This window comes from Entelurus aequoreus, linkage group LG09 (genome assembly GCF_033978785.1).
Source record: "Entelurus aequoreus isolate RoL-2023_Sb linkage group LG09, RoL_Eaeq_v1.1, whole genome shotgun sequence".
NCBI lineage: Eukaryota > Metazoa > Chordata > Actinopteri > Syngnathiformes > Syngnathidae > Entelurus > Entelurus aequoreus.
This window is the reverse complement of record NC_084739.1, coordinates 62,744,557-62,765,819: the sequence shown is the minus strand read 5'-3', so window position 1 is coordinate 62,765,819 and position 21,263 is coordinate 62,744,557. Positions and strand designations below refer to the sequence as shown.

The 21,263-nt window shown below is 39.3% G+C and overlaps 1 protein-coding gene across 4 annotated transcripts in view; it reads right to left on the bottom strand.

Moving 5' to 3' along the window:
* LOC133657607 (protein bicaudal C homolog 1-like) overlaps window positions 1-21,263 on the bottom strand; it is a 164,526-nt gene that overhangs the window by 23,441 nt on the left and 119,822 nt on the right. For all 4 annotated transcript variants that reach the window (XM_062059117.1, XM_062059118.1, XM_062059119.1 and 1 more), the window contains 2 exons: window positions 19,479-19,661; window positions 7,914-8,165 (listed from right to left, as the gene is read on the bottom strand). In XM_062059117.1, the coding sequence (XP_061915101.1) occupies window positions 7,914-8,165; window positions 19,479-19,661 (435 nt within the window). The remainder of the gene's footprint in view (window positions 1-7,913; window positions 8,166-19,478; window positions 19,662-21,263) is intronic.

The following is a 21,263-nucleotide window of genomic DNA, read 5'->3' as shown; positions in this document are numbered from 1 at the left end:
AGTGGAGAATGCGGAGCGCAACAACATAGCAACAGAATAAGCTAGCGATAGCATGCATGTGTGTGTTTTTGTCTTTTTTCTAGCTTTGTCACGATACTAGAATTTTAGTGGTCGATACTGTCAGAATAATTGTATATAAGTTATCACACAACTTTGTGCTCCCATGAGTTCAGGTCGCCCTACGAGAAGACAAAAGCTGTCTTTGATTTTATCAAGCGAAAGGCTTATAAAACTCCATTCTGTGCGGTGGGATGCGACGTGGAGGAGTTTATTTGATCTATTTTCAGCCACAGGAAGATCTTGTCATGACCCGAGATCTACAAAGCGGAGAGGGAGCAGGACCTGACGCCGCTCCAGGCACCTTTTCTTTGAACTGTTTATGACCGAGTGCAACAGCTATTTATGACCCCCCTCCCCTTAGGAGCAGCTGCGGCTATGTAATCAGGGAATGTCCAAATAAATGTGGAGCGTGTGGGACTGCCCCTCGGAGCGTGGTGGGAGACTGTACGAGGGTGCAGCACCAAACGTTTCTCCTCATGAGCTAAATTGAAACCTGTCTCTGTTTGATTCCTTGCTTCTTGTCTGTTTAATAGATGTCATCGGTGTTTGAACCTGACAGATACAATACCTGTGAATATCCACGATTTTTGATCACTATTAAATACCAAAATTCAAAACAATTAAAAACTGCATTAAAAACTGTTAAGTGTTTAAGACATTGTTTCGTAATTAGTTTTTGTTACGCCCCTTAGGAAGAAGAAAACATGTTGTGTCTATAAAATTGTTATAAGTACACTTCTGCCTAACATTGTATCATTATTAACATTGATGAAAATAGAAAGACATTTAAATCAACTTAAGACAAAGAATAACTAACATTGTTTTTAGTCTATCAGAAAAGATTATAAGTGTATAAATTTGCCTTAAATGTAAAATAAATCTTATTTAAAGTATATACGGTACAACAGGGTCTGAGCAGGTGTCAGTAGGTCAAATTTAAGACTTTGTAAGACTTTTTTTAAGACCACGGTGAATATAATTTAAGGTAATTTCGTATTCATAAAGAAAAAAAAAGACATAAGAAAAAATCAGAGGTCCAGAATGAATTGTAAGTACATTCCCTGCTCTCGCACTTTGGAAAACAAAATGGTTCAACTAACTAAAAACACCAGAAGACTCGCTTATGTAAACTCATTGAAACAAATATTATCAAACATAACAGCCCTAGAAGTGTTTTTATGGAGGTTTACTTTGTGTCTTTATTACGAAAGCTTTTTTAGACACTAAATTTATGTAACTGAATTTTTTCTGTTTGAATTTTTTTTTTTTACATCAAATTATGCTGACAATTGTATTACAAAAATGTGTTGTCACAATGCGTGTGTTTAACAATTCAGAGTATAAAACATCTGTGTAAACAATGTCAGTGTCGAGAAATTCGCTGCTTCGAAAAGCGAGACTCACTTCCAGTAAAATAAGGCTGAAGCAATCGAGCCTGTCTCAGCAGCAGCCAATGAGGTGTCAAGTTGGAAGTCACGTGACACAACAGCATAAAAAAAGGCAGCTAACTGGGCTACCTTGTATAATACAACTTAATAAACATTTCAATACTAGATGTTTTCAAATTATAGAAATGATTCCAATTAAATCTGCACTTTTGAGTGACATACGAAGCTCTGGGAACAAAGAGTGCGGAAGAGTGGGCGGGGTTTGTTTGCAACGCCTAATAGCGAGTGTCAGACGGAGGCAGAATTCTACAGCCAAGTTCTGCAGAACAGTGATATTACATCTAGGCATGATGTTCGAAACCGGTTCTCCCGGTTGTTCGATAAGAAAAGAACCGATTCCATGGACTCGAATCCCTTTTTGAGAACCGGTTCCCGTTATCGAGACCACTATAGTAAAGAAAAAGAGTTGGTTCTTTATTCGAATCCCTGGGAACGAATCCCGCCCCACAGGGCATTTCCTGTGGGACGGTACGTTTGATTGTAGACTCTTACTGACACCTTGTGGCGATATGAAAACACTACGCGTCATTAGTTTGGGCACTTCCGGGTTGACGACGTCAGTTCAGTTCATGAGACAATTGAGAAGTAGAAAAGTTGTGTTGGGTCTTACAAGCCTTGGAAAAGATACACTACCGTTCAAAAGTTTGGGGTCACATTGAAATGTCCTTATTTTTGAAGGAAAAGCACTGTACTTTTCAATGAAGATAACTTGAAACTAGTCTTAACTTTAAAGAAATACACTCTATACATTGCTAATGTGGTAAATGACTATTCTAGCTGCAAATGTCTGCTTTTTGGTGCAATATCTACATAGGTGTATAGAGGCCCATTTCCAGCAACTATCACTCCAGTGTTCTAATGGTACAATGTGTTTGCTCATTGGCTCAGAAGGCTAATTGATGATTAGAAAACCCTTGTGCAATCATGTTCACACATCTGAAAACACTTTAGCTCGTTACAGAAGCTACAAAACTGATCTTCCTTTGAGCAGATTGAGTTTCTGGAGCATCACATTTGTGGGGTCAATTAAACGCTCAAAATGGCCAGAAAAAGAGAACTTTCATCTGAAACTCGACAGTCTATTCTTGTTCTTAGAAATGAAGGCTATTCCACAAAATTGTTTGGGTGACCCCAAACTTTTGAACGGTAGTGTAAGTCTGTAAGTAAACTGTTTAATTTGTTAATGTAACTCAATATTAAGGTGGAAAGTGGTTCAATTTGATACTAAGATGTTTATTGAAAAACGATTTTTGTACACTGTTTCAATGGATATTTTGGGGACTTAAAATGGCTGCCAGTCGTGTATTTCCACCATCGAAATAATAAGAATTGTTGATTGATGACTGTGGTGTTCTTAGTGTCATAGTGTGTGTAGTTAGTATGTTCCAATAGCAGCAGAAGTGCACTTTTTGGAGAGCTGTATTATTTTCAGTTTTGTGCCCAAGGGACTGATTTTATTTAACGCTATATTATTATTTATACACCTATAGTGATCACAGAGACAGGTTGTTTTTGTGTTACTGTATATATTTGTTTTTCTGAAAAATCCCACTTAATATACTTTGGGTAACAACAGTCAGTTTTTTTCATTTATTATTTTTAGGGGGGTAAGAGTCAATATTTATTTATTTATTTAATTTAATTTTTTTCTTATAAAACAAAAGTGAGCTTTTGTCAAACCAAATATTGTGTTTTTTTCCATATACAACAACCTATCTGGATTCGATAAGAGAATCGATAAGGAATCGGTTTGATAAGAGGATTCGATAATGGGCTCGAACTCGATAATTTTTTTTATCAAACACCATCCTTAATTACATCCAATATGTGGATGTTTTGTACCCTTTGCATTTATCTTTGGCCGTGTTTGTTGTTCTTGTTCGAGTATAAAAGATGTCGATCAAGGAGGTGGTCTGCAGGAGCGTATTCTCAATATTCAGTGTTTTATTGTTCATAGTTTATATTGTAGATCACACATTCTTTATTTTCACGTACATTCTGATAACTGATAATTCAGTAAAATAACAAAAGTTAATTCCCTTTTTGAGATGGTCTGTTTCATTTTTTTACTGAAAAAGACAGTCGAATGTACCTGCAAATAAATAAACAATATTAACTATGAACAATAAAATACTGAATATTTAAAATATATGGATATTGTTCCTCGACTGCAGACCACCTCCTTGGTCGACATCTTTTGTAATCGAGCAACAACAACAAGATGCAACAAACACGGGGAATTTTAAAAGCAAAATATAATATATAATATAATATCTTTGTTCCTATGGTCACTGTAGTGTGTTGTTCATCTATTAATGACCAAACTTTGTCTTGCAAACAACAAGCTTCCGCTCAAACATTTATTCCTCCCTCCACGAATGCATCCATCAAGTCTTCTTCTTAACTTTACCTGAAAATCATTATCCAGCACCACCTGCTGGTCACATTGTGTATGACAGTCAGTTTAGCTGCACTTCATGACACACACTAACTCCTGAGTGCAGATTGTAACCATTGGAATCATTTCTATAGTTTGAAAACATCCAGCATTGAAATGCTAATTAAGTTGTATTATGCCCAGGTCGCCCAATTAACTGTTTTTTTTATGCTGTTTTGCAAGATCCGTGTCACATGACTTCAAACTTGACACCTCATTGGCTGTACTGAGACATTAGCCTTATTTTACCGGAAGTGAGTCTTGCTTTTTCAAGCAGCTAATTTTTTGACACTGAATTTTAATACACTGAAATTTTATAAAAAATGTTTCAATGAAATTCAGTGCTGAAAAATTCTAATGTAAAGAATTCATTGTAAAAAACAAAAGCTTTCGTAACCAAAGACACAAATTAACCTCCATAAAAAAAACGTATTTGGCAAATCTGAAAAATGTCTGTAATGTTTGTGTTAGAATAATGATATATAAGTTATCACACAACTCTTATGCTTAAAGGCACATAACTTGTTATCTTCCACTGCAAGTTAGGAGTGCCTCGCTGCTGCTGTTGGTGTCTCACACCCTGCTAACAGCCAAGGACGGACATCGAGTACCTCAACGCAGACAAAGCAGAGACAGGGCGAAATCACGAGTGTCAGCACATTTCCATTCTGAATAATCATGTATTGTGTCTACTGAGGCTGCTTGCTTACCCCTCCCTTTAGAAGCAGCCTCTGCGATGTAAACTAGGGAACTCCTGAATAAAATGGGGAGCGCGGGGGCTGTACCTCAGAGCGTGGTGGGAGACTGTAACTGAGCGTGCAGCCCAATACGTTTCTCCTCATGAGCAAAATTTAAATCTGTCTCTGCTTGATTCCTTGCTTCTTGTCCTGTTTAATAGATAGTCCGGTGCTTAAACCTGACAGTTTGCTCATATTTTTGTGTGAATTTTGCCGGTTTTCTTTGTTCATCTTATTTCGACAACGTGCCACCAACCAGTAAAAAATGCTGCATTCTGCAAACGGCCCCCAAGCCACCGTTTGAACACCAGTGGTTTACATATTTCACCAGGAAGGAAAAATGTTGCCAAATGACTAAATAGTTATTGTTATAGACGCGATAATGTTAGGTTGCACACTTCTAGAGGTTTTTTGCATGCTGTGGTAATGCACACTTCCTGGGCTTGTGGTGGCGGATCTACACTCTTACTCGCATGGCGACTACTTGGCCTTTCAAGACCACTTGTATTTGATTAGCGGATAAATGAATGACATAGGAGACACTACACTTTTTAACACGGACCTTGATCATCCTTAAATTACAGTGCACATTGTGGGAGAAATTTCAAGTCAGTAAACTGTTCAGCAGTGTTCTGAAAATTACTTTTAAAAAGTAATAAATTACATTTACTCGTTACTTGACCAAAAAAGAAAATTAATTACTAATGGAATCACTCTTTAATAAATGTCATTAATTACTCGGGAAAGTAATTTATAGGTAACTTAAACAAACTTTAATTAGCTGGCTTATGCATTTGAGAGATGTTTAATACAATATAAGAGCACAGTGTCTGTGCTTTTAAAAGGCCTGTTGCCTAGTGACATGTGACATCATCAAGGGTTTCAACGGAGCTGCTTTTGTTAGCTTTAGCAGTTAGCAGCGCACTTTGTCGGGTTTGACGCCGGCTCTATTGAGTCTTTTCACCGGATTGTTATACCTTTGCGTAATAAAGACATTGAATGTGCTTCCATTGCTGTCATATCTTCTTGTCAACAAACGGGGTATTGTTTGGATGGCAAGTTTGTCGCTTCAATCATTTATTTGTTGTTCATTATTCCCGTGGTGTACGTGTGTTGTTGTCTGCTGTGTCACAGTGTGATGTTGCCTCTTCCTGTTGAGTGCGATACTGCTAGTTGCTTCCACCAGTAAAAAGATATTTCCTGCATTGAACTTGCTGCACTTATGACGCTGTCTTGTTGTCCACATACATAAAACCACATTAAAAGTAGTGTGCCACGTTACCTCAAGCTATCGCCAGAGGTGGGTAGTAACGCGCTACATTTACTCCGTTACATCTACTTGAGTAACTTTTGGGATAAATTGTACTTCTAAGAGTAGTTTTAATGCAACATACTTTTACTTGAGTATATTTATAGAGAAGAAACGCTACTTTTACTCTGCTCCATTTATCTACATTCAGCTCGCTACTCACTACTGATTTTTATCCATCTGTTAACGCACGCTTTGTTTGTTTTGCTTTGTCAGACAGACCTTCAAAGTAGGATCTATGCATGCCTGCGTTTCACCAATCAAATGCAGTCACTGGTGACGTTTGACTCCGTTTCACCAATCAAACAGAGCCAGGCGGTCACATGATTAACGGCACATAAAGTTTCAGCGGCAAACAACAAGAAGCTTAAGCTTACATGAACTCAACGTCAAATTTGAGGAAGCACATGGCGGTAAGTAACGTTAGTAGATATTTTGGCTGTCACCGTAGGCTGATGTTAGCTTCCCTGCTATGAATCACTGTCAAATATACATCGTGTGGGGACTTTTATTAACGCACTGCAGCCTCATAGACACACACACACACACACACACACACACACACACACACACACACACACACACACACACACACACACACACACACACACACACACACACACACACACACACACACACACACACACACACACACACCAATCAGAAGTGCACAGTGGGTTCTCAGGTGCAGCCCACACCTATCAGTTTATGGTTTGTGTAAAGGCTAACTTGTTATTTTCCTTTGTAATCTCTGCCTACTGAGCCTATGGTGCTGTTAAGTTATTGTGGCTCAATTTGCCTTCATTTTTTTATGTTAATGTATTATTATTTAATATGTATTATTGTTTTAGTTTCTTAAGAGATATTCCTGGCTCTGAATTTGCTCATTGCTATTTTTATGTTTTTGTGCATTATTTGTTGCCGTCATCATTAAACGAACAGGTTACTCATCAGTTACTCAGTACTTGAATAGTTTTTTCACAACATACTTTTTACTTTTACTCAAGTAAATATTTGGCTGACTACTCCTTACTTTTACTTGAGTAATACATCTCTAAAGTAACAGTACTCTTACTTGAGTACAATTTCTAGCCACTCTACCCACCTCTGGCTATCGCTAAGGGCCCTAAAAGTCATTAATTCGATTACTTGTTACTAGTAAAAGTACCGGCGTTGCTTTATATATATGCCATTATTACAAAGAGTGTTTACTAGTAACAGATTTAGAATTGAAACCCAACCCAATAAACACTCAAGACTCCCTGGGGGACTTTTACATCTGACAAGGTGGAGGGGGGGGGGGGGGGGGGGGGTGCAATATGCTTCACATTATCACCACCACAAGACCACAAACATCCATATTTTGGGCCGAGCGTTGCATGGCCGCCGCTCCTATTGTGAGTGGATGTAATTAGCAGCATTGGATCTGTAATCAAGGGTGTGGCTGCATAGAGGCCAAATCACAAAGTCTGGACTCTCCATGTCCACTTTTATTTTAGGCTCCTGTCATCCATTCATTACCATCTATTTGTTTTGGTGCTCAGAAAAACAGCAAGATGCCTTTTTTGGTCGCCGCGACAACCTTGGCATGGTCTCATTCTGCAGAATGATGCAGTGGGGCAGCAGAAGCACTTAGCAATAATGACTGAAACGATAAGTGCTTGACATAAAAACCACCTCAGGGTCAAGGGCGCCAAGAAACCTCAGCGTGTAGTTTTAAAAAAAGGCTGATCATTAGCAGCAGTTTCTAACTAGCAGCTTCATGCTTGTTGTTCAAGCCAAGGAAACCCAGCCAAGGTTCTTCCTGAAAACCCCGGCGGTGGTGAACGCGCATCCCTGGCATACCAACGTGATGTTGATTATAGCACAGCACACATGCTGGAGAAGATATTTCCCACAAAAACGAAGACAAAAAGCCTCACCATGAGGTACTGGCGAGCCAGGCACACCGACTCGATGGTGCCCTGGATGTAGACCGTGGATTTCTTCTGCGGGCTGTTGGGGTCCGGGAAGTGGATCTGGGCCCCCGTCCTCTGGGTGATGTGCTTGATGTTGCTGCCGTTGCGGCCCCTCATGAAGAGGTGGTGCTGGGGTGCGATGTCCAGGTGGGTGGTGACCGAAATGGTGCTAGCCAGGCTGCCCGCCAGGTGCTCCAACAGGAGGGCAGTGCCTCGCTGGCGAGGAAAAGACACAAACGTGGGCAAACTGAGGTATATTCTCCCTTAAAGACACAATTTGTAGCTTATATCATTGTTTTTCAACCACTGTGCTGCGGCGTGAGATACAGTCTGGTGTGCCGTGGGAGATTATCTCATTTCACCTATTTGGGGTAAAAATATTTGTTGCAAAGCAGTAATTATAGTCTGCAAATGATGTGTTGTTGTTGAGTGTCGGTGCTGTCTAGAGCTCGGCAGAGTAACCGTGTAATACTCTTCCATACCAGTAGGTGGCAGCAGGTAGCTAATTGCTTTGTAGATGTCGGAATCAGCGGGAGGCAGTGTGCAGGTAAAAAGGTGTCTAATGTTTAAACCAAAACTAAAGAAAAGGTGAGTGCCCCTAAGAAAAGGCATTGAAGCTTAGGGAAGGCTATGCAGAACCAAACTAAAACTGAACCAGCTACAAAGTAAACAAAAACCGAATGCTGGACGACAGCAAAGACTTACTGTGGAGTATGGACATGACAATCAACAATGTGTCAACCTTTTAGAGTCGACAAAAGCTCCAAAGTCGCTGGAAACTTGACACAGGACACCACTGAAACCTCAGCGCAGCGAGCGTCAAAGAACTCAACTCATTATTACAGTAGTTAACTTACTTTTACGCTTGTATTTAGGGTTAATAATGTATTTTTCTGTTACTAATTAGGGCTGTCAGTTCCTTTAACGGCACTAATTTGACGGGCAATCAACGCCCTTTTTGACCCTCGGGCCATTCCGTAACGTGGGAAAATGGGGCTGCGTTCACTGGTTACTGTTGAGCCACAAGCAGGAAAGTAGTGAGCAGAAATGGACAAAGAAAAGGGTGCACAATGGAAATACCAGGAAACACCCCTTCTCAAACCAACCACATACTTCCAGCTTCAAAATAAAAGCACTACGCTTTAATCGGGTCTAATTAGAATAACAAAATAAAAATGTCTAAAATTACAATCATTCAGATTACATCATGTAATGTAATCTGTGATAGTTCTACCTAAATAAATGCTAGTACATCAGTTGAGGAATGTAGAGGGGGAATTTGTGGCAAAATGAAACATTGTGTATATTATCCTACAATATGTTCTGGTTGATAGTCCTCAATTACAGAATGCTTAGCAGGCTTCATATTACAATTGATGAATAAATAGAGCAGGTTAAGACACAGCACTACTAATATTATTAACTTGTACAGAATATCAGATGTATTTATTCAGGTAGAAATATCACAGATTACATTACCAAACATCTTTGACCATGAAACTATGATTGTAACAATCCACATTTTGTGATATTAATGTGTGAAACTGGTATCTGTGTTGGCCCTGCGATGAGGTGGCGACTTGTCCAGGGTGTACCCCGCCTTCCGCCCGAATGCAGCTGAGATAGACTACAACACCACCAATAAGGGACAAGCGGTAGACAATAGATGGATGGATGGTATCTAAAGATGGAAGTGTAGCCCCTCTCCTCTGAATGCCAGTGCTCCTACAGCAAGAATACAAATTCTGTGTTCCTACAAAATACAAAATCTGGCAAAACAACAACGGAGAGCAGGTCATTTTTTAAAATTGTCATTAAAAGTGTGTTTATGTCCTTTTTGTGTTGAGCTGTTTAAAATAGCACAACGTTTAAAAAAAAAAATTCATTAAAACTTATTGTCCAGTCATGATATCAAAAACTTGAAAATGATCTATTTAGGGTACCTTTTATTAATGATGAAAAGTTATATCTACCTGTGATTAATCACAATCAATTTTGAGTTAACTATGAACAAAATGCAATAATCAGGATTAAATACTTTCATCGTTTGACAGCGCGACTATTAATGTTAGCCCTGGCATGGCCACTAATGGGAAACACATTTTTTATCACTTTTCTGATATATTTGTCAACTTTAGAATGCATGTTTACCGCCCATTTGTGCCTCTTACAGAATAGAACTACATTATAATAATAATAATAATAATAGTTTTATTTGTAAAAAGCACATTACATTGAGCAAACAACCTCAAAGTGCTACAGTGTATTGAAAAAAAAATAAAATAATAAAAAGATAATAAAACAAAAAATAAAAAAATACAAACTAGAACAGCCTAATAGCTAGAACTAGTATGCATATACACTACCATTCAAAAGTTTGGGGTCACATGTAAATGTCCTTATTTTTGAAGGAAAAGCACTGTACTTTTCAATGAAGATAACTTTAAACTAGTCTTAACTTTAAAGAAATACACTCTATACATTGCCAATGTGGTAAATGACTATTCTAGCTGCAAATGTCTGGTTTTTGGTGCAATATCTACATAGGTGTATAGAGGCCCATTTCCAGCAACTATCACTCCAGTGTTCTAATGGTACAATGTGTTTGCTCATTGGCTCAGAAGGCTAATTGATGATTAGAAAACCCTTGTGCAATCATGTTCACACATCTGAAAACCCTTTAGCTCGTTACAGAAGCTACAAAACTGACCTTCCTTTGAGCAGATTGAGTTTCTGGAGCATCACATTTGTGGGGTCAATTAAACGCTCAAAATGGCCAGAAAAAGAGAACTTTCATCTGAAACTCGACAGTCTATTCTTGTTCTTAGAAATGAAGGCTATTCCACTAAATTGTTTGGGAGACCCCAAACTTTTGAACGGTAGTGTATCTATAAAAAGGCTTTTTTTTAAAAAAAAAAACAAGGGTTTTTAACCTTTTTTTAAAAGCATCCACAGTCTGTGGTTCCCTCAGGTGGTCAGGGAGAACATTCCACAGACTGGGAGCGGCGGAGCAGAAAGCCCGGTCTCCCATAGTTCGTAGCTCTGTCCTCGGAGGTTGGAGGAGGTTAAATTATGGTTTTGTACTTGAAAAAAATAAACTTTGAAACTGAAATTTTGATGCGTAATTTTGTGTAAGTGAAGACATTTTTTTAGGTTCAATAAAATATGATTGATATTTTTTTCAATACATTCTTTATTCAAATTTTCCACTCCTGAATAAGATTCTATTTTTTTTTCTTTTTTTTTCTTTGCAGTTTCAGATCCTCGTACAATTAATTTATTGTAAAATGAATATACTGTTAGAAAGGCCGCAGTTTTTTGCATGTTTGTTTGTTTCATTGTGCTTTGTCGAGCATTCCTTTCCCCACTTTATCAAGCTGTCCTCGAACACACCACAGTTGTGTTCTGCGAGACAACATGTAGTTGCTTTTTCACGCCCCTCAGTTGATGACCCGGCGCCCCACGCAAAATTCAGGTCAAAAGTCTGAATTTGAAAAAAATATATATATATATATTTCTTGGAAAAAAAAAGAAAAGAAAAATAAAGAAAACAATTTAAAATATAGTATTTTTTCAAAATAATTATACGGGTTAATCATAAATAAATTCAATTTGGAGAAATATGTGTGCACTTATTTTCATTTAGAATACACAAATGTTTGTTTATTTTTTCCAGTACAAAACGTTGGCCCTAATTAATCTCCACACTACAGTGGCTGTAAAGTCAAGTGGACTCCAACACTGCAGGGGGAGCCCTTGAGCAATAAACCCTACCATTGAAAAAATAACAAACCCCCACAATTAGCCCTTACTGTATTTTCACGACCCCAAAAAATATACGAGCAACTGTTTGACAACAATAAAGTACATTTCTGTGGAGAAACCCAATCGCTCGTAAAAGCTTTGATCAAATATTATTTCTTTCCACACCGCATGATAAAACAGTCGCTATCCTTGAGAAAATAATGACATCTTTGGAAAATGTAATGGGCAGCTGTCACCATCGCCTCTCTGCTATGCAAACCATCACTTGGCGGTGTCAAGCAGGCCGGCCTTGTGCAAAAAGGGGAATCCACTCGCACATGCAGAACACTGCTCAGTGTAACAAAGCTGAGGGTTTGGCAACCTCTGAAGGTATTCCCAGGGTCTGGCAGCACCGCGTAATAGACCTCACATATTCCCCTTCATCTGACCTGCTACATACCTTGACATATTCATAACCTCTTAAGGCACAAGCTGTTTTTTTACATGCTTTTTTTTTTATTTCTCTTTGCTATTTGGGCTTATTGGACCCTAATTAGAATACAAACTAAGAATCATCTTTTGATATGATGTACTTAGTCCATAAGTACACAAACGTGTACTTCATGTTGAGTGACATGCTAATTCTTATTTTTACACTTTTTTTTTTTCCAAATTCCATTGTATGTTATACTCTTCTGACACCACCAGATGGCAGTATAAGTGTCCACATAAGTGGCCATAAGACCCCAATTCAGTAGTGTACACAATTGTGGAAATAAGAGCTAAAAGGTGCTGTCCACGCATGTGGCCACTAAGCCTTTAGAGGTTTTAAGGGACAATACTGTCATGATCTGTGGTCTGGATCATGGGTTTTGTTATTTTTTGGACTCTTTTAGTTCCTGTTTGCGCTTCCTTGTTTTTTGTCACCATGGCGACTCAATAGTTTCACCTGCCTCATTTGTTCAGGACACGCACCTGCTTGAATCAGGAGATTATTATTTAAGCCTGTGGTTGCCAGTTAGTCGGACTGGCGACATTGCTCGGTTCTGACTCGTTCCTTGCCATAGTTCATGCTGTTCCATTCATGCCGTGTCCAGTAGGTCTTGTTTGTTTATGTCCATAGTTCAGGCTAAGTGTTTACGTCTGTTTCCTGCATTAAGTTTTATGTTCCTTAGCCTCTCGTGCGACCGGCACGCTTTTCTTTTGTTTTGTTTTAGTTCCTGTCTTTTCCTGTGTAGTTAGGTTAATAATAAATATGTTCCTACCTGCCACCTTGGTCCGGTATATAGTCCGATTGCATTCCGGGAGAAAAATCCTCGCAGTAAGCTGCGTAAACCCTCGTCTCATGACAAATACAGTAGAAATTAAAGCTGCAAGCAGTGATGGACGGGACCTCCACAGCGGTTCTTTGAGGGCTCATAAAATCCAAACCGGAGCAGTAATTAAAACTCTTTCATCAACTTTTAATCAGAAGGGTTCAATCTCTCTCCTGTTCTAATTTGAAGCCGACACAACAAACGCGCTCAGAGGAGATAATGTTTGAAAAAAGGTGACTGTTTTTACTCAACTTTTGTTTTGAAGGGGGAATTGCAAACTTCCTGTTGATTTTTGCTGTGGGTTGTCAGTGTATGAAATATAGGTCTAAGTGAGACCTACATATAGGTTTTCGTTTCATCTCTCTACGACATTCCTACTAGGAGTTAGAGGCCGTTTTGTCTGTGTTTTCTTCCTAGGGGGCGCTAGAGCGCAATTTTGAGTTTTGGGGTTTGGTTTTTTGAATAGATCGCAATTTTTGCCAGTCCTGATGTGTGTGTCCAATTTGGTGAGTTTTGAAGCATGTTAAGGAAGTCAAATTACAGCTCAAAGAGGCGGCGGTATAATAATAAAATGCTAGAAATACAATAGGGTCCTCTGTCCCAAAGGGACTCGGTCCCTAATTAGTCTTCTACACCAGGTAATGTCCAAACTACGGCTCGCGGGCCACACCTGAGAGACGTTGTGAGTTTACCTTAACAAGGCATGTGTTTCCAAATTAATTTTAAATATCTGATTTCTGTAACCTTGCCGCCATCTCGTGGATAACATGAGTAAATCGGGTCAATGACCATGAGTCATACTTTGAAGTGTTCGCAAGCATATCATTAACTTTATGTGACCCAATCCAAACAACCTTACCTAATCATGGTGCAAAAAAAACCCACAACCAACAAGTCAACACACACGGTCACACATTCCACAACCTGCTGACTGAACTTTGTGGACATTATAACAAATGTCGAAGCAGCATAAACAATAAAAATAAATACACTCATTTTAAATCCTTTACAATGCATTATGGGAAAAATGCAAAACCTGTTTGGTGCATTTTAGTGGTTTGATATTTCTGGTTGATTAGAAAACTTTAAGGATGTCGTCTCGGGAGTAAATAAGGTAGTTTATGAAATTGTGACTTGTTTTGGCTTTTGTTTTTTCTAAGATTGTTAATGTTGTGTCTTTTGTTTTTGTCTTTTCTGTAACTGTAATTATTTTATGAAATATTAAAGCGTTTTGCACTTCCAGGCCACTGCATATATATATATATATATATATATATATATATATATATATGTACAAATCCCGTTTCTATATGAGTTGGGAAATTGTGTTAGATGTAAATATAAACGGAATACAATGATTTGCAAATCATTGTATTCCGTTTATATTTACATCCAACACAATTTCCCAACTCATATGGAAACGGGGTTTGTATACATATATATATATATATATATATATATATATATATATATATATATATATATATATATATATATATATATATATATATATATATATCCATCCATTTTCTATTGCTTGTCCCTTTTGGGGTTATACAGTGTATATATAGAGGTGTGTAAAGCCAAATGTGCCAACGTACAAACTCAAATGTTGTAGTTGGTTTATTTATTGGCAGGAAAGATTGGGAAAAACTCCTGGACTCACATACCAGCAAAAGAAGTGTGTGTGTGTGTGTGTGCGTGTGTGTGTGTGTGTGCGTGTATGCATGTGTGTGCGTGTGCGTGTGTGTCTGGTGCTAAGCAATAAAGTGTAAGAGTTGTACTTCCCCCGCCGCACTAAAAGCCACACAGTTGAACATCTCTCTGCACTCTCTTGGCTGCGGGTGTGGAGAAGTGATGAAGTTATGAAGTGATGAAGTTATGAAGTTATGAAGAAGTTATGAAGTGATGAAGAAGTTATGAAGTGGTTTGTGTCAGCAATGTTGGATGCTGTTGGTGGGATGAGGAAACTTTCCCTGCCTTGCAGGCTGAGAGGAGAGGAGAGGAGAGGAGAGGAGAGGAGAGGAGAGGAGAGGAGAGGAGAGGAGAGGAGAGGAGAGGAGAGGAGAGGAGAGGAGAGGAGAGGAGAGGAGAGGAGAGGAGAGGAGAGGAGAGGAGAGGAGAGGAGAGGAGAGGAGAGGAGAGGAGAGGAGAAAGAGGAGAGGAGAGGAGAGGAGAGGAGAGGAGAGGAGAGGAGAGGAGAGGAGAGGAGAGGAGAGGAGAGGAGAGGAGAGGAGAGGAGATTATGTGGGCTCTATTGATAACCTCACTAACAACTAAAAAGGGCCCCTAAAAGGCGTACACCATGGTTTACAGAAGAAACTAAAGCCCAGAAATTATCATGTAGAAAGCTGGAACGCAAATGGCGTGCGACTAAACTTGAGGTTTTCCATCAAGCATGGTGTGATAGTTTAATAACTTATAAACGCATGCTTACCTCAGCTAAAGCTAAATATTACTCAAATCTCATCCACCTCAACAAAAATGATCCTAAATTTTTGTTTAGTACAGTAGCATCGCTAACCCAACAAGGGACTCCTCCCAGTAGCTCCACCCACTCGGCAGATGACTTTATGAATTTCTTTAATAAGAAAATTGAAGTCATTAGAAAAGAGATTAAAGACAACGCATCTCAGCTACAACTGGGTTCTATTAACACAAATACGACTGTATATACGACGGACACTGCCCTCCAAAATAGTCTCTCTATTTTTGATGAAATAACATTGGAGGAATTGTTAAAATGTGTAAATGGGACAAAACAAACAACATGTTTACTTGACCCAATTCCTGGGAAACTTATCAAGGAGATTTTAGTTTTATTAGGTCCATCAGTGTTAAATATTATAAACTTATCACTTTCCTCTGGCACTGTTCCCCTAGCATTCAAAAAAGCGGTTATTCATCCTCTACTCAAAAGACCTAACCTCGATCCTGTTCTCCTGGTAAACTACCGGCCGGTGTCCCACCTTCCGTTTATCTCGAAAATCCTCGAAAAAATTGTCGCACAGCAGCTAAATGAACACTTAGCGTCTAACAATCTCTGTGAACCTTTTCAATCCGGTTTCAGGGCAAATCACTCTACGGAGACAGCCCTCGCAAAAATGACTAATGATCTATTGCTAACGATGGATTCTGATGCGTCATCTATGTTGCTGCTTCTTGATCTTAGCGCCGCTTTCCATACTGTTGATCATAATATTTTATTAGAGTGTATCAAAACGCGTATTGGGATGTCAGACTTAGCCTTGTCTTGGTTTAACTCTTATCTTACTGACAGGATGCAGTGTGTCTCCCATACCAATGTGACCTCGGACTATGTCAAGGTAACGTGCGGAGTTCCCCAGGGTTCGGTTCTTGGCCCTGCACTCTTTAGTATTTACATGCTGCCGCTAGGTGACATCATACGCAAATATGGTGTTAGCTTTCACTGTTATGCTGATGACACTCAACTCTACATGCCCCTAAAGTTGACCAACACGCCGGATTGTAGTCAGCTGGAGGCGTGTCTTAATGAAATTAAACAATGGATGTCCGCTAACTTTTTGCAACTCAACGCTAAGAAAACGAAAATGCTGATTATCGGTCCTGCTCAACACCAACATCTATTTAATAATACCACCTTAACATTTGACAACCAAACAATTACACAAGGCGACTCGGTAAAGAATCTGGGTATTATCTTCCACCCAACTCTCTCGTTTGAGTCGCACATTAAGAGTGTTACTAAAACGGCCTTCTTTCATCTCCGTAATATCGCTAAAATTCGTTCCATTTTGTCCACAAGCGATGCTGAGATCATTATCCATGCGTTCGTTACATCTCGTCTCGATTACTGTAACGTATTATTTTCGGGTCTCCCTATGTCTAGCATTAGAAGATTACAGATGGTACAAAATGCGGCTGCTAGACTTTTGACAAAAACAAGAAAGTTTGATCATATTACGCCTATACTGGCTCACCTGCACTGGCTTCCTGTGCACTTAAGATGCGACTTTAAGGTTTTACTACTTACGTATAAAATACTACACGGTTTAGCTCCAGCCTATCTTGACGATTGTATTGTACCATATGTCCCGGCAAGAAATCTGCGTTCAAAGAACTCCGGCTTATTAGTGATTCCCAGAGCCCAAAAAAGTCTGCGGGCTATAGAGCGTTTTCTATTCGGGCTCCAATACTATGGAATGTTCTAGCAGTAACAGTTAGAGATGCTACCTCAGTAGAAGCATTTAAGTCCCATCTTAAAACTCATTTGTATACTCTAGCCTTTAAATAGACTCCCTTTTTAGACCAGTTGATCTGCCGTTTCTTTTCTTCTCTCCTCTTCTCCCCTGTCCCTTGGGAGGAGGAGTTGCATAGGTCCGGTGGCCATGGATGAAGTGCTGGCTGTCCAGAGTCGGGACCCCGGGTGGACCACTAGCCTGTGCATCGGTTCGGGACATCTCTGCGCTGCTGACCCGTCTCCGCTCGGGACGGTTTCCTGCTGGCCCCACTATGGACTGGACTCTCGCTGATGTGTTGGATCCACTGTGGACTGGACTTTCACAATATTATGTCAGACCCACTCGACATCCATTGCTTTCGGTCTCCCCTAGAGGGGGGGGGGGGGGGGGGGGTTACTCATAGTCATTCACCGATGTCCCACTGGGGTGAATTTTTCCTTGCCCGTATGTGGGCTCTGTACCGAGGATGTCGTTGTGGCTTGTGCAGCCCTTTGAGACACTTGTGATTTAGGGCTATATAAATAAACATTGATTGATAGATCCACTATGGACTGGACTTTCACAATATTATGCTAGATCCACTATGGCCTTGACTTTCACAATATTATGTTAGATCCACTATGGACTAGACTTTCACAATATTATGTTAGATCCACTATGGACTGGACTTTCACAATATTGTGCTAGATCCACTATGGACTGGACTTTCACAATATTATGTTAGATCCACTATGGACTGGACTCTCACACTATTATGCTAGATCCACTATGGACTGGACTTCCACAATATTATGTTAGATCCACTATGGACTAGACTTTCACAATATTATGCTAGATCCACTATGGACTGGACTTTCACAATATTATGTTAGATCCACTATGGACTGGACTCAAACTATTATGTTGGATCCACTATGGACTAGACTTTCACAATATTATGTTAGATCCACTATGGACTAGACTTTCACACTATTATGTTAGATCCACTATGGACTGGACTTCCACAATATTGTGTTAGATCCACTATGGACTGGACTTTCACAATATTATGCTAGATCCACTATGGACTGGACTTTCACAATATTATGCTAGATCCACTATGGACTGGACTTTCACAATATTATGCTAGATCCACTATGGACTGGACTTTCACAATATTATGTTAGATCCACTATGGACTGGACTTTCACAATATTATGTTAGATCCACTATGGACTGGACTTTCACAATATTATGTTAGATCCACTATGGACTGGACTTTCACAATATTATGCTAGATCCACTATGGACTGGACTTTCACAATATTATGTTAGATCCACTATGGACTGGACTTTCACAATATTATGTTAGATCCACTATGGACTGGACTTTCACAATATTATGTTAGATCCACTATGGACTGGACTTTCACAATATTATGTTAGATCCACTATGGACTGGACTCTCACACTATTATGCTAGATCCACTATGGACTGGACTTCCACAATATTATGTTAGATCCACTATGGACTGGACTTCCACAATATTATGCTAGATCCACTATGGACTGGACTTCCACAATATTATGCTAGATCCACTATGGACTGGACTTTCACAATATTATGCTAGATCCACTATGGACTGGACTTTCACAATATTATGCTAGATCCACTATGGATTGGACTCTCACAATATTATCCTAGATCCACTCGACGTTCATTGCACCGGTCTCCCCTAGAGGTCCTCTCCGAGGTTTCTCATTGTCATCCCACTGGGTTGAGTTTTTCCTTGCCCTGATGTGGGATCTGAACCGAGGATGTTGTTGTGGCTTGTGCAGCCCTTTGAGACACTTGTGATTTAGGGCTATATAAATAAACATTGATTGATTGATTGATTGATTGTCCCAATGTCATACATGAACATTGTTTTGTTGTCCCAACGTCATACACTGAACATTTTTTAAAGGTTTACTTCAAGGCACGTCATTAATTTGCAGAAAACTTGCTCTCAAGTCCCATCAGGGTTTATTTCCAAGTGAACTTTGCCACAGAGGTCTGATCCTACTTGGTCATTGACGTGATCATTCAGCGCGTAACAAGCACCTTTCAAGTAACCATTGGGCTTCATGTGCGCTCAAAATAATGCATCTGCTTTTACACACGACTAATGCCATCATTGTTTGTGATGAATCATGAACTTTTGAAGTAACAAACATGTACTAGCAGATAACATCCTCAATATCCCAAACGTGCACATATGCCTCACCTTGACGGCGTTGGTGTTGTTTTGGGACCCGCGCACCACGCCGGTGGCCCTGTAGAGGCGCGTGGGGGGCTTGAAGGACACGGTGAGGTTGTAGGTCTGCGAGATTGCCTGCACGCTCGGCGAGCTGGGGTCCGACTGCATGATGGCGGGCAGCTCGAAGGACAACACGAGCGGGAGCAGCTCCTAGAACAAGAAGACACAGATGACCTTCAAAGAAACCTCCCGCATCCATCAATACATTGACTCATTTTCTACTTGCAAATTAAATAAACATTGTTAATTCAATGATAAACAATTATTTTGTAATTTATTTATACATTATTATTATTTAGTTTAACAAGGAGGAAAATATCGTCTTAAAACTTCTTACAATCTTTCTTTGGATTGAATTTCTAGTTTAAAGTCGGCCTATAGATGACGCAATGGAATCGAACTCCATCCACTTTCTACAGCAGTTGGTGAATATATGCTTAAAAACCCTTCTTTTTAAAAAAGCCTTTTTTTTAATAGATATATGTGTGCTAGTTCTAGCTATTAGGCTGTTCTAGTTTTTATTTTTTTTTATTATTTATTTTACTTGTTGGGGGCAGCTATTTGTGGTTCTAGCGTTGTTGTTTTTTAACTTTTTAAATGCACTGTAGCACTTTGAGGTTGTTTGCTCAACATAAAGTGCTTTTACAAATAAAATATTTTATTACTATTATTATTATTATGCAAGGGCAATATTGTTTAGACCAGTGGTCACCAACCTTTTCCAGTCCAAGATCCCAGTCTCAACCAAGAACCACAGGAAGCTCTACCACTGCGTCAACTATCTTTATATATACTGTATTTTCCGGACCATAGGGCGCACCGGATTATAAAGCGCACCGCCGATGAATGGTCTATTTTCTATCTTTTTTTCATATATAAGGCGCACCGGATTTTAGGGTGCATTAAAGGAGTCATATTATTTTGATTATTTTCTAAATGTAAAAGACTTCCTTGTGGTCTACATCGGTGGTCCCCAACCGGTACCGGTCCGTGGACCGATTGGTACCGGGCCGCGGCCGCACAAGAAATAAAAAAAATATATATATACATATATATATTTTTTTATTTATTTTATTAAATCAACATAAAAAATACAATATATACATTACATATCAATATAAATCAATACAGTATGCAGGGATACAGTCTGTAAGCACACATGATTGTATTTCTTTCTGACAAAAAAAAAAAAATTTTTTTTTTTTTTACTCGCTCGTACCCCCCACCCCCGGTCCGTGGGACAAATTTTCAAGCATTGACCGCAAGTACAAAAAGGTTGGGGACCACTGGTCTACATAACATGTCATGGTGGTTCTTTGCTCAAAATGTTGCATAGATGATGTTTTACACATCATCTTCAAGCCGCTTTCTGACAGTCTCTTCAGGTCTTATTTACGTGGCTCACCTTCGACAGCGTCTTCTCCCCGTCATCTTTGTTGTAGCGGTGTAGCGTGCAAGGACGGGAGTGGAAGAAGTGTCAAAAGATGGAGCTAACTGTTTTAATGACATTCACACTTTACTTCAATCAATAACGGAGCAGCATCTCCTCATACGTGGCTCACTAGTGCAACAACAACGCCCGAAATATGTCCAGTGAAAAAACGTCTGACCGGAACTCTCTAATAACTAAAGTTCCTTGGGTGAATAATGTAAAGTCACTACACCGGTATGTTTTAGTGCTTTCATGGTGAGTTTACTGACAGATATAAGTAAGAACTTTACACTACTTTATATTAGAAATGGCAACATGAA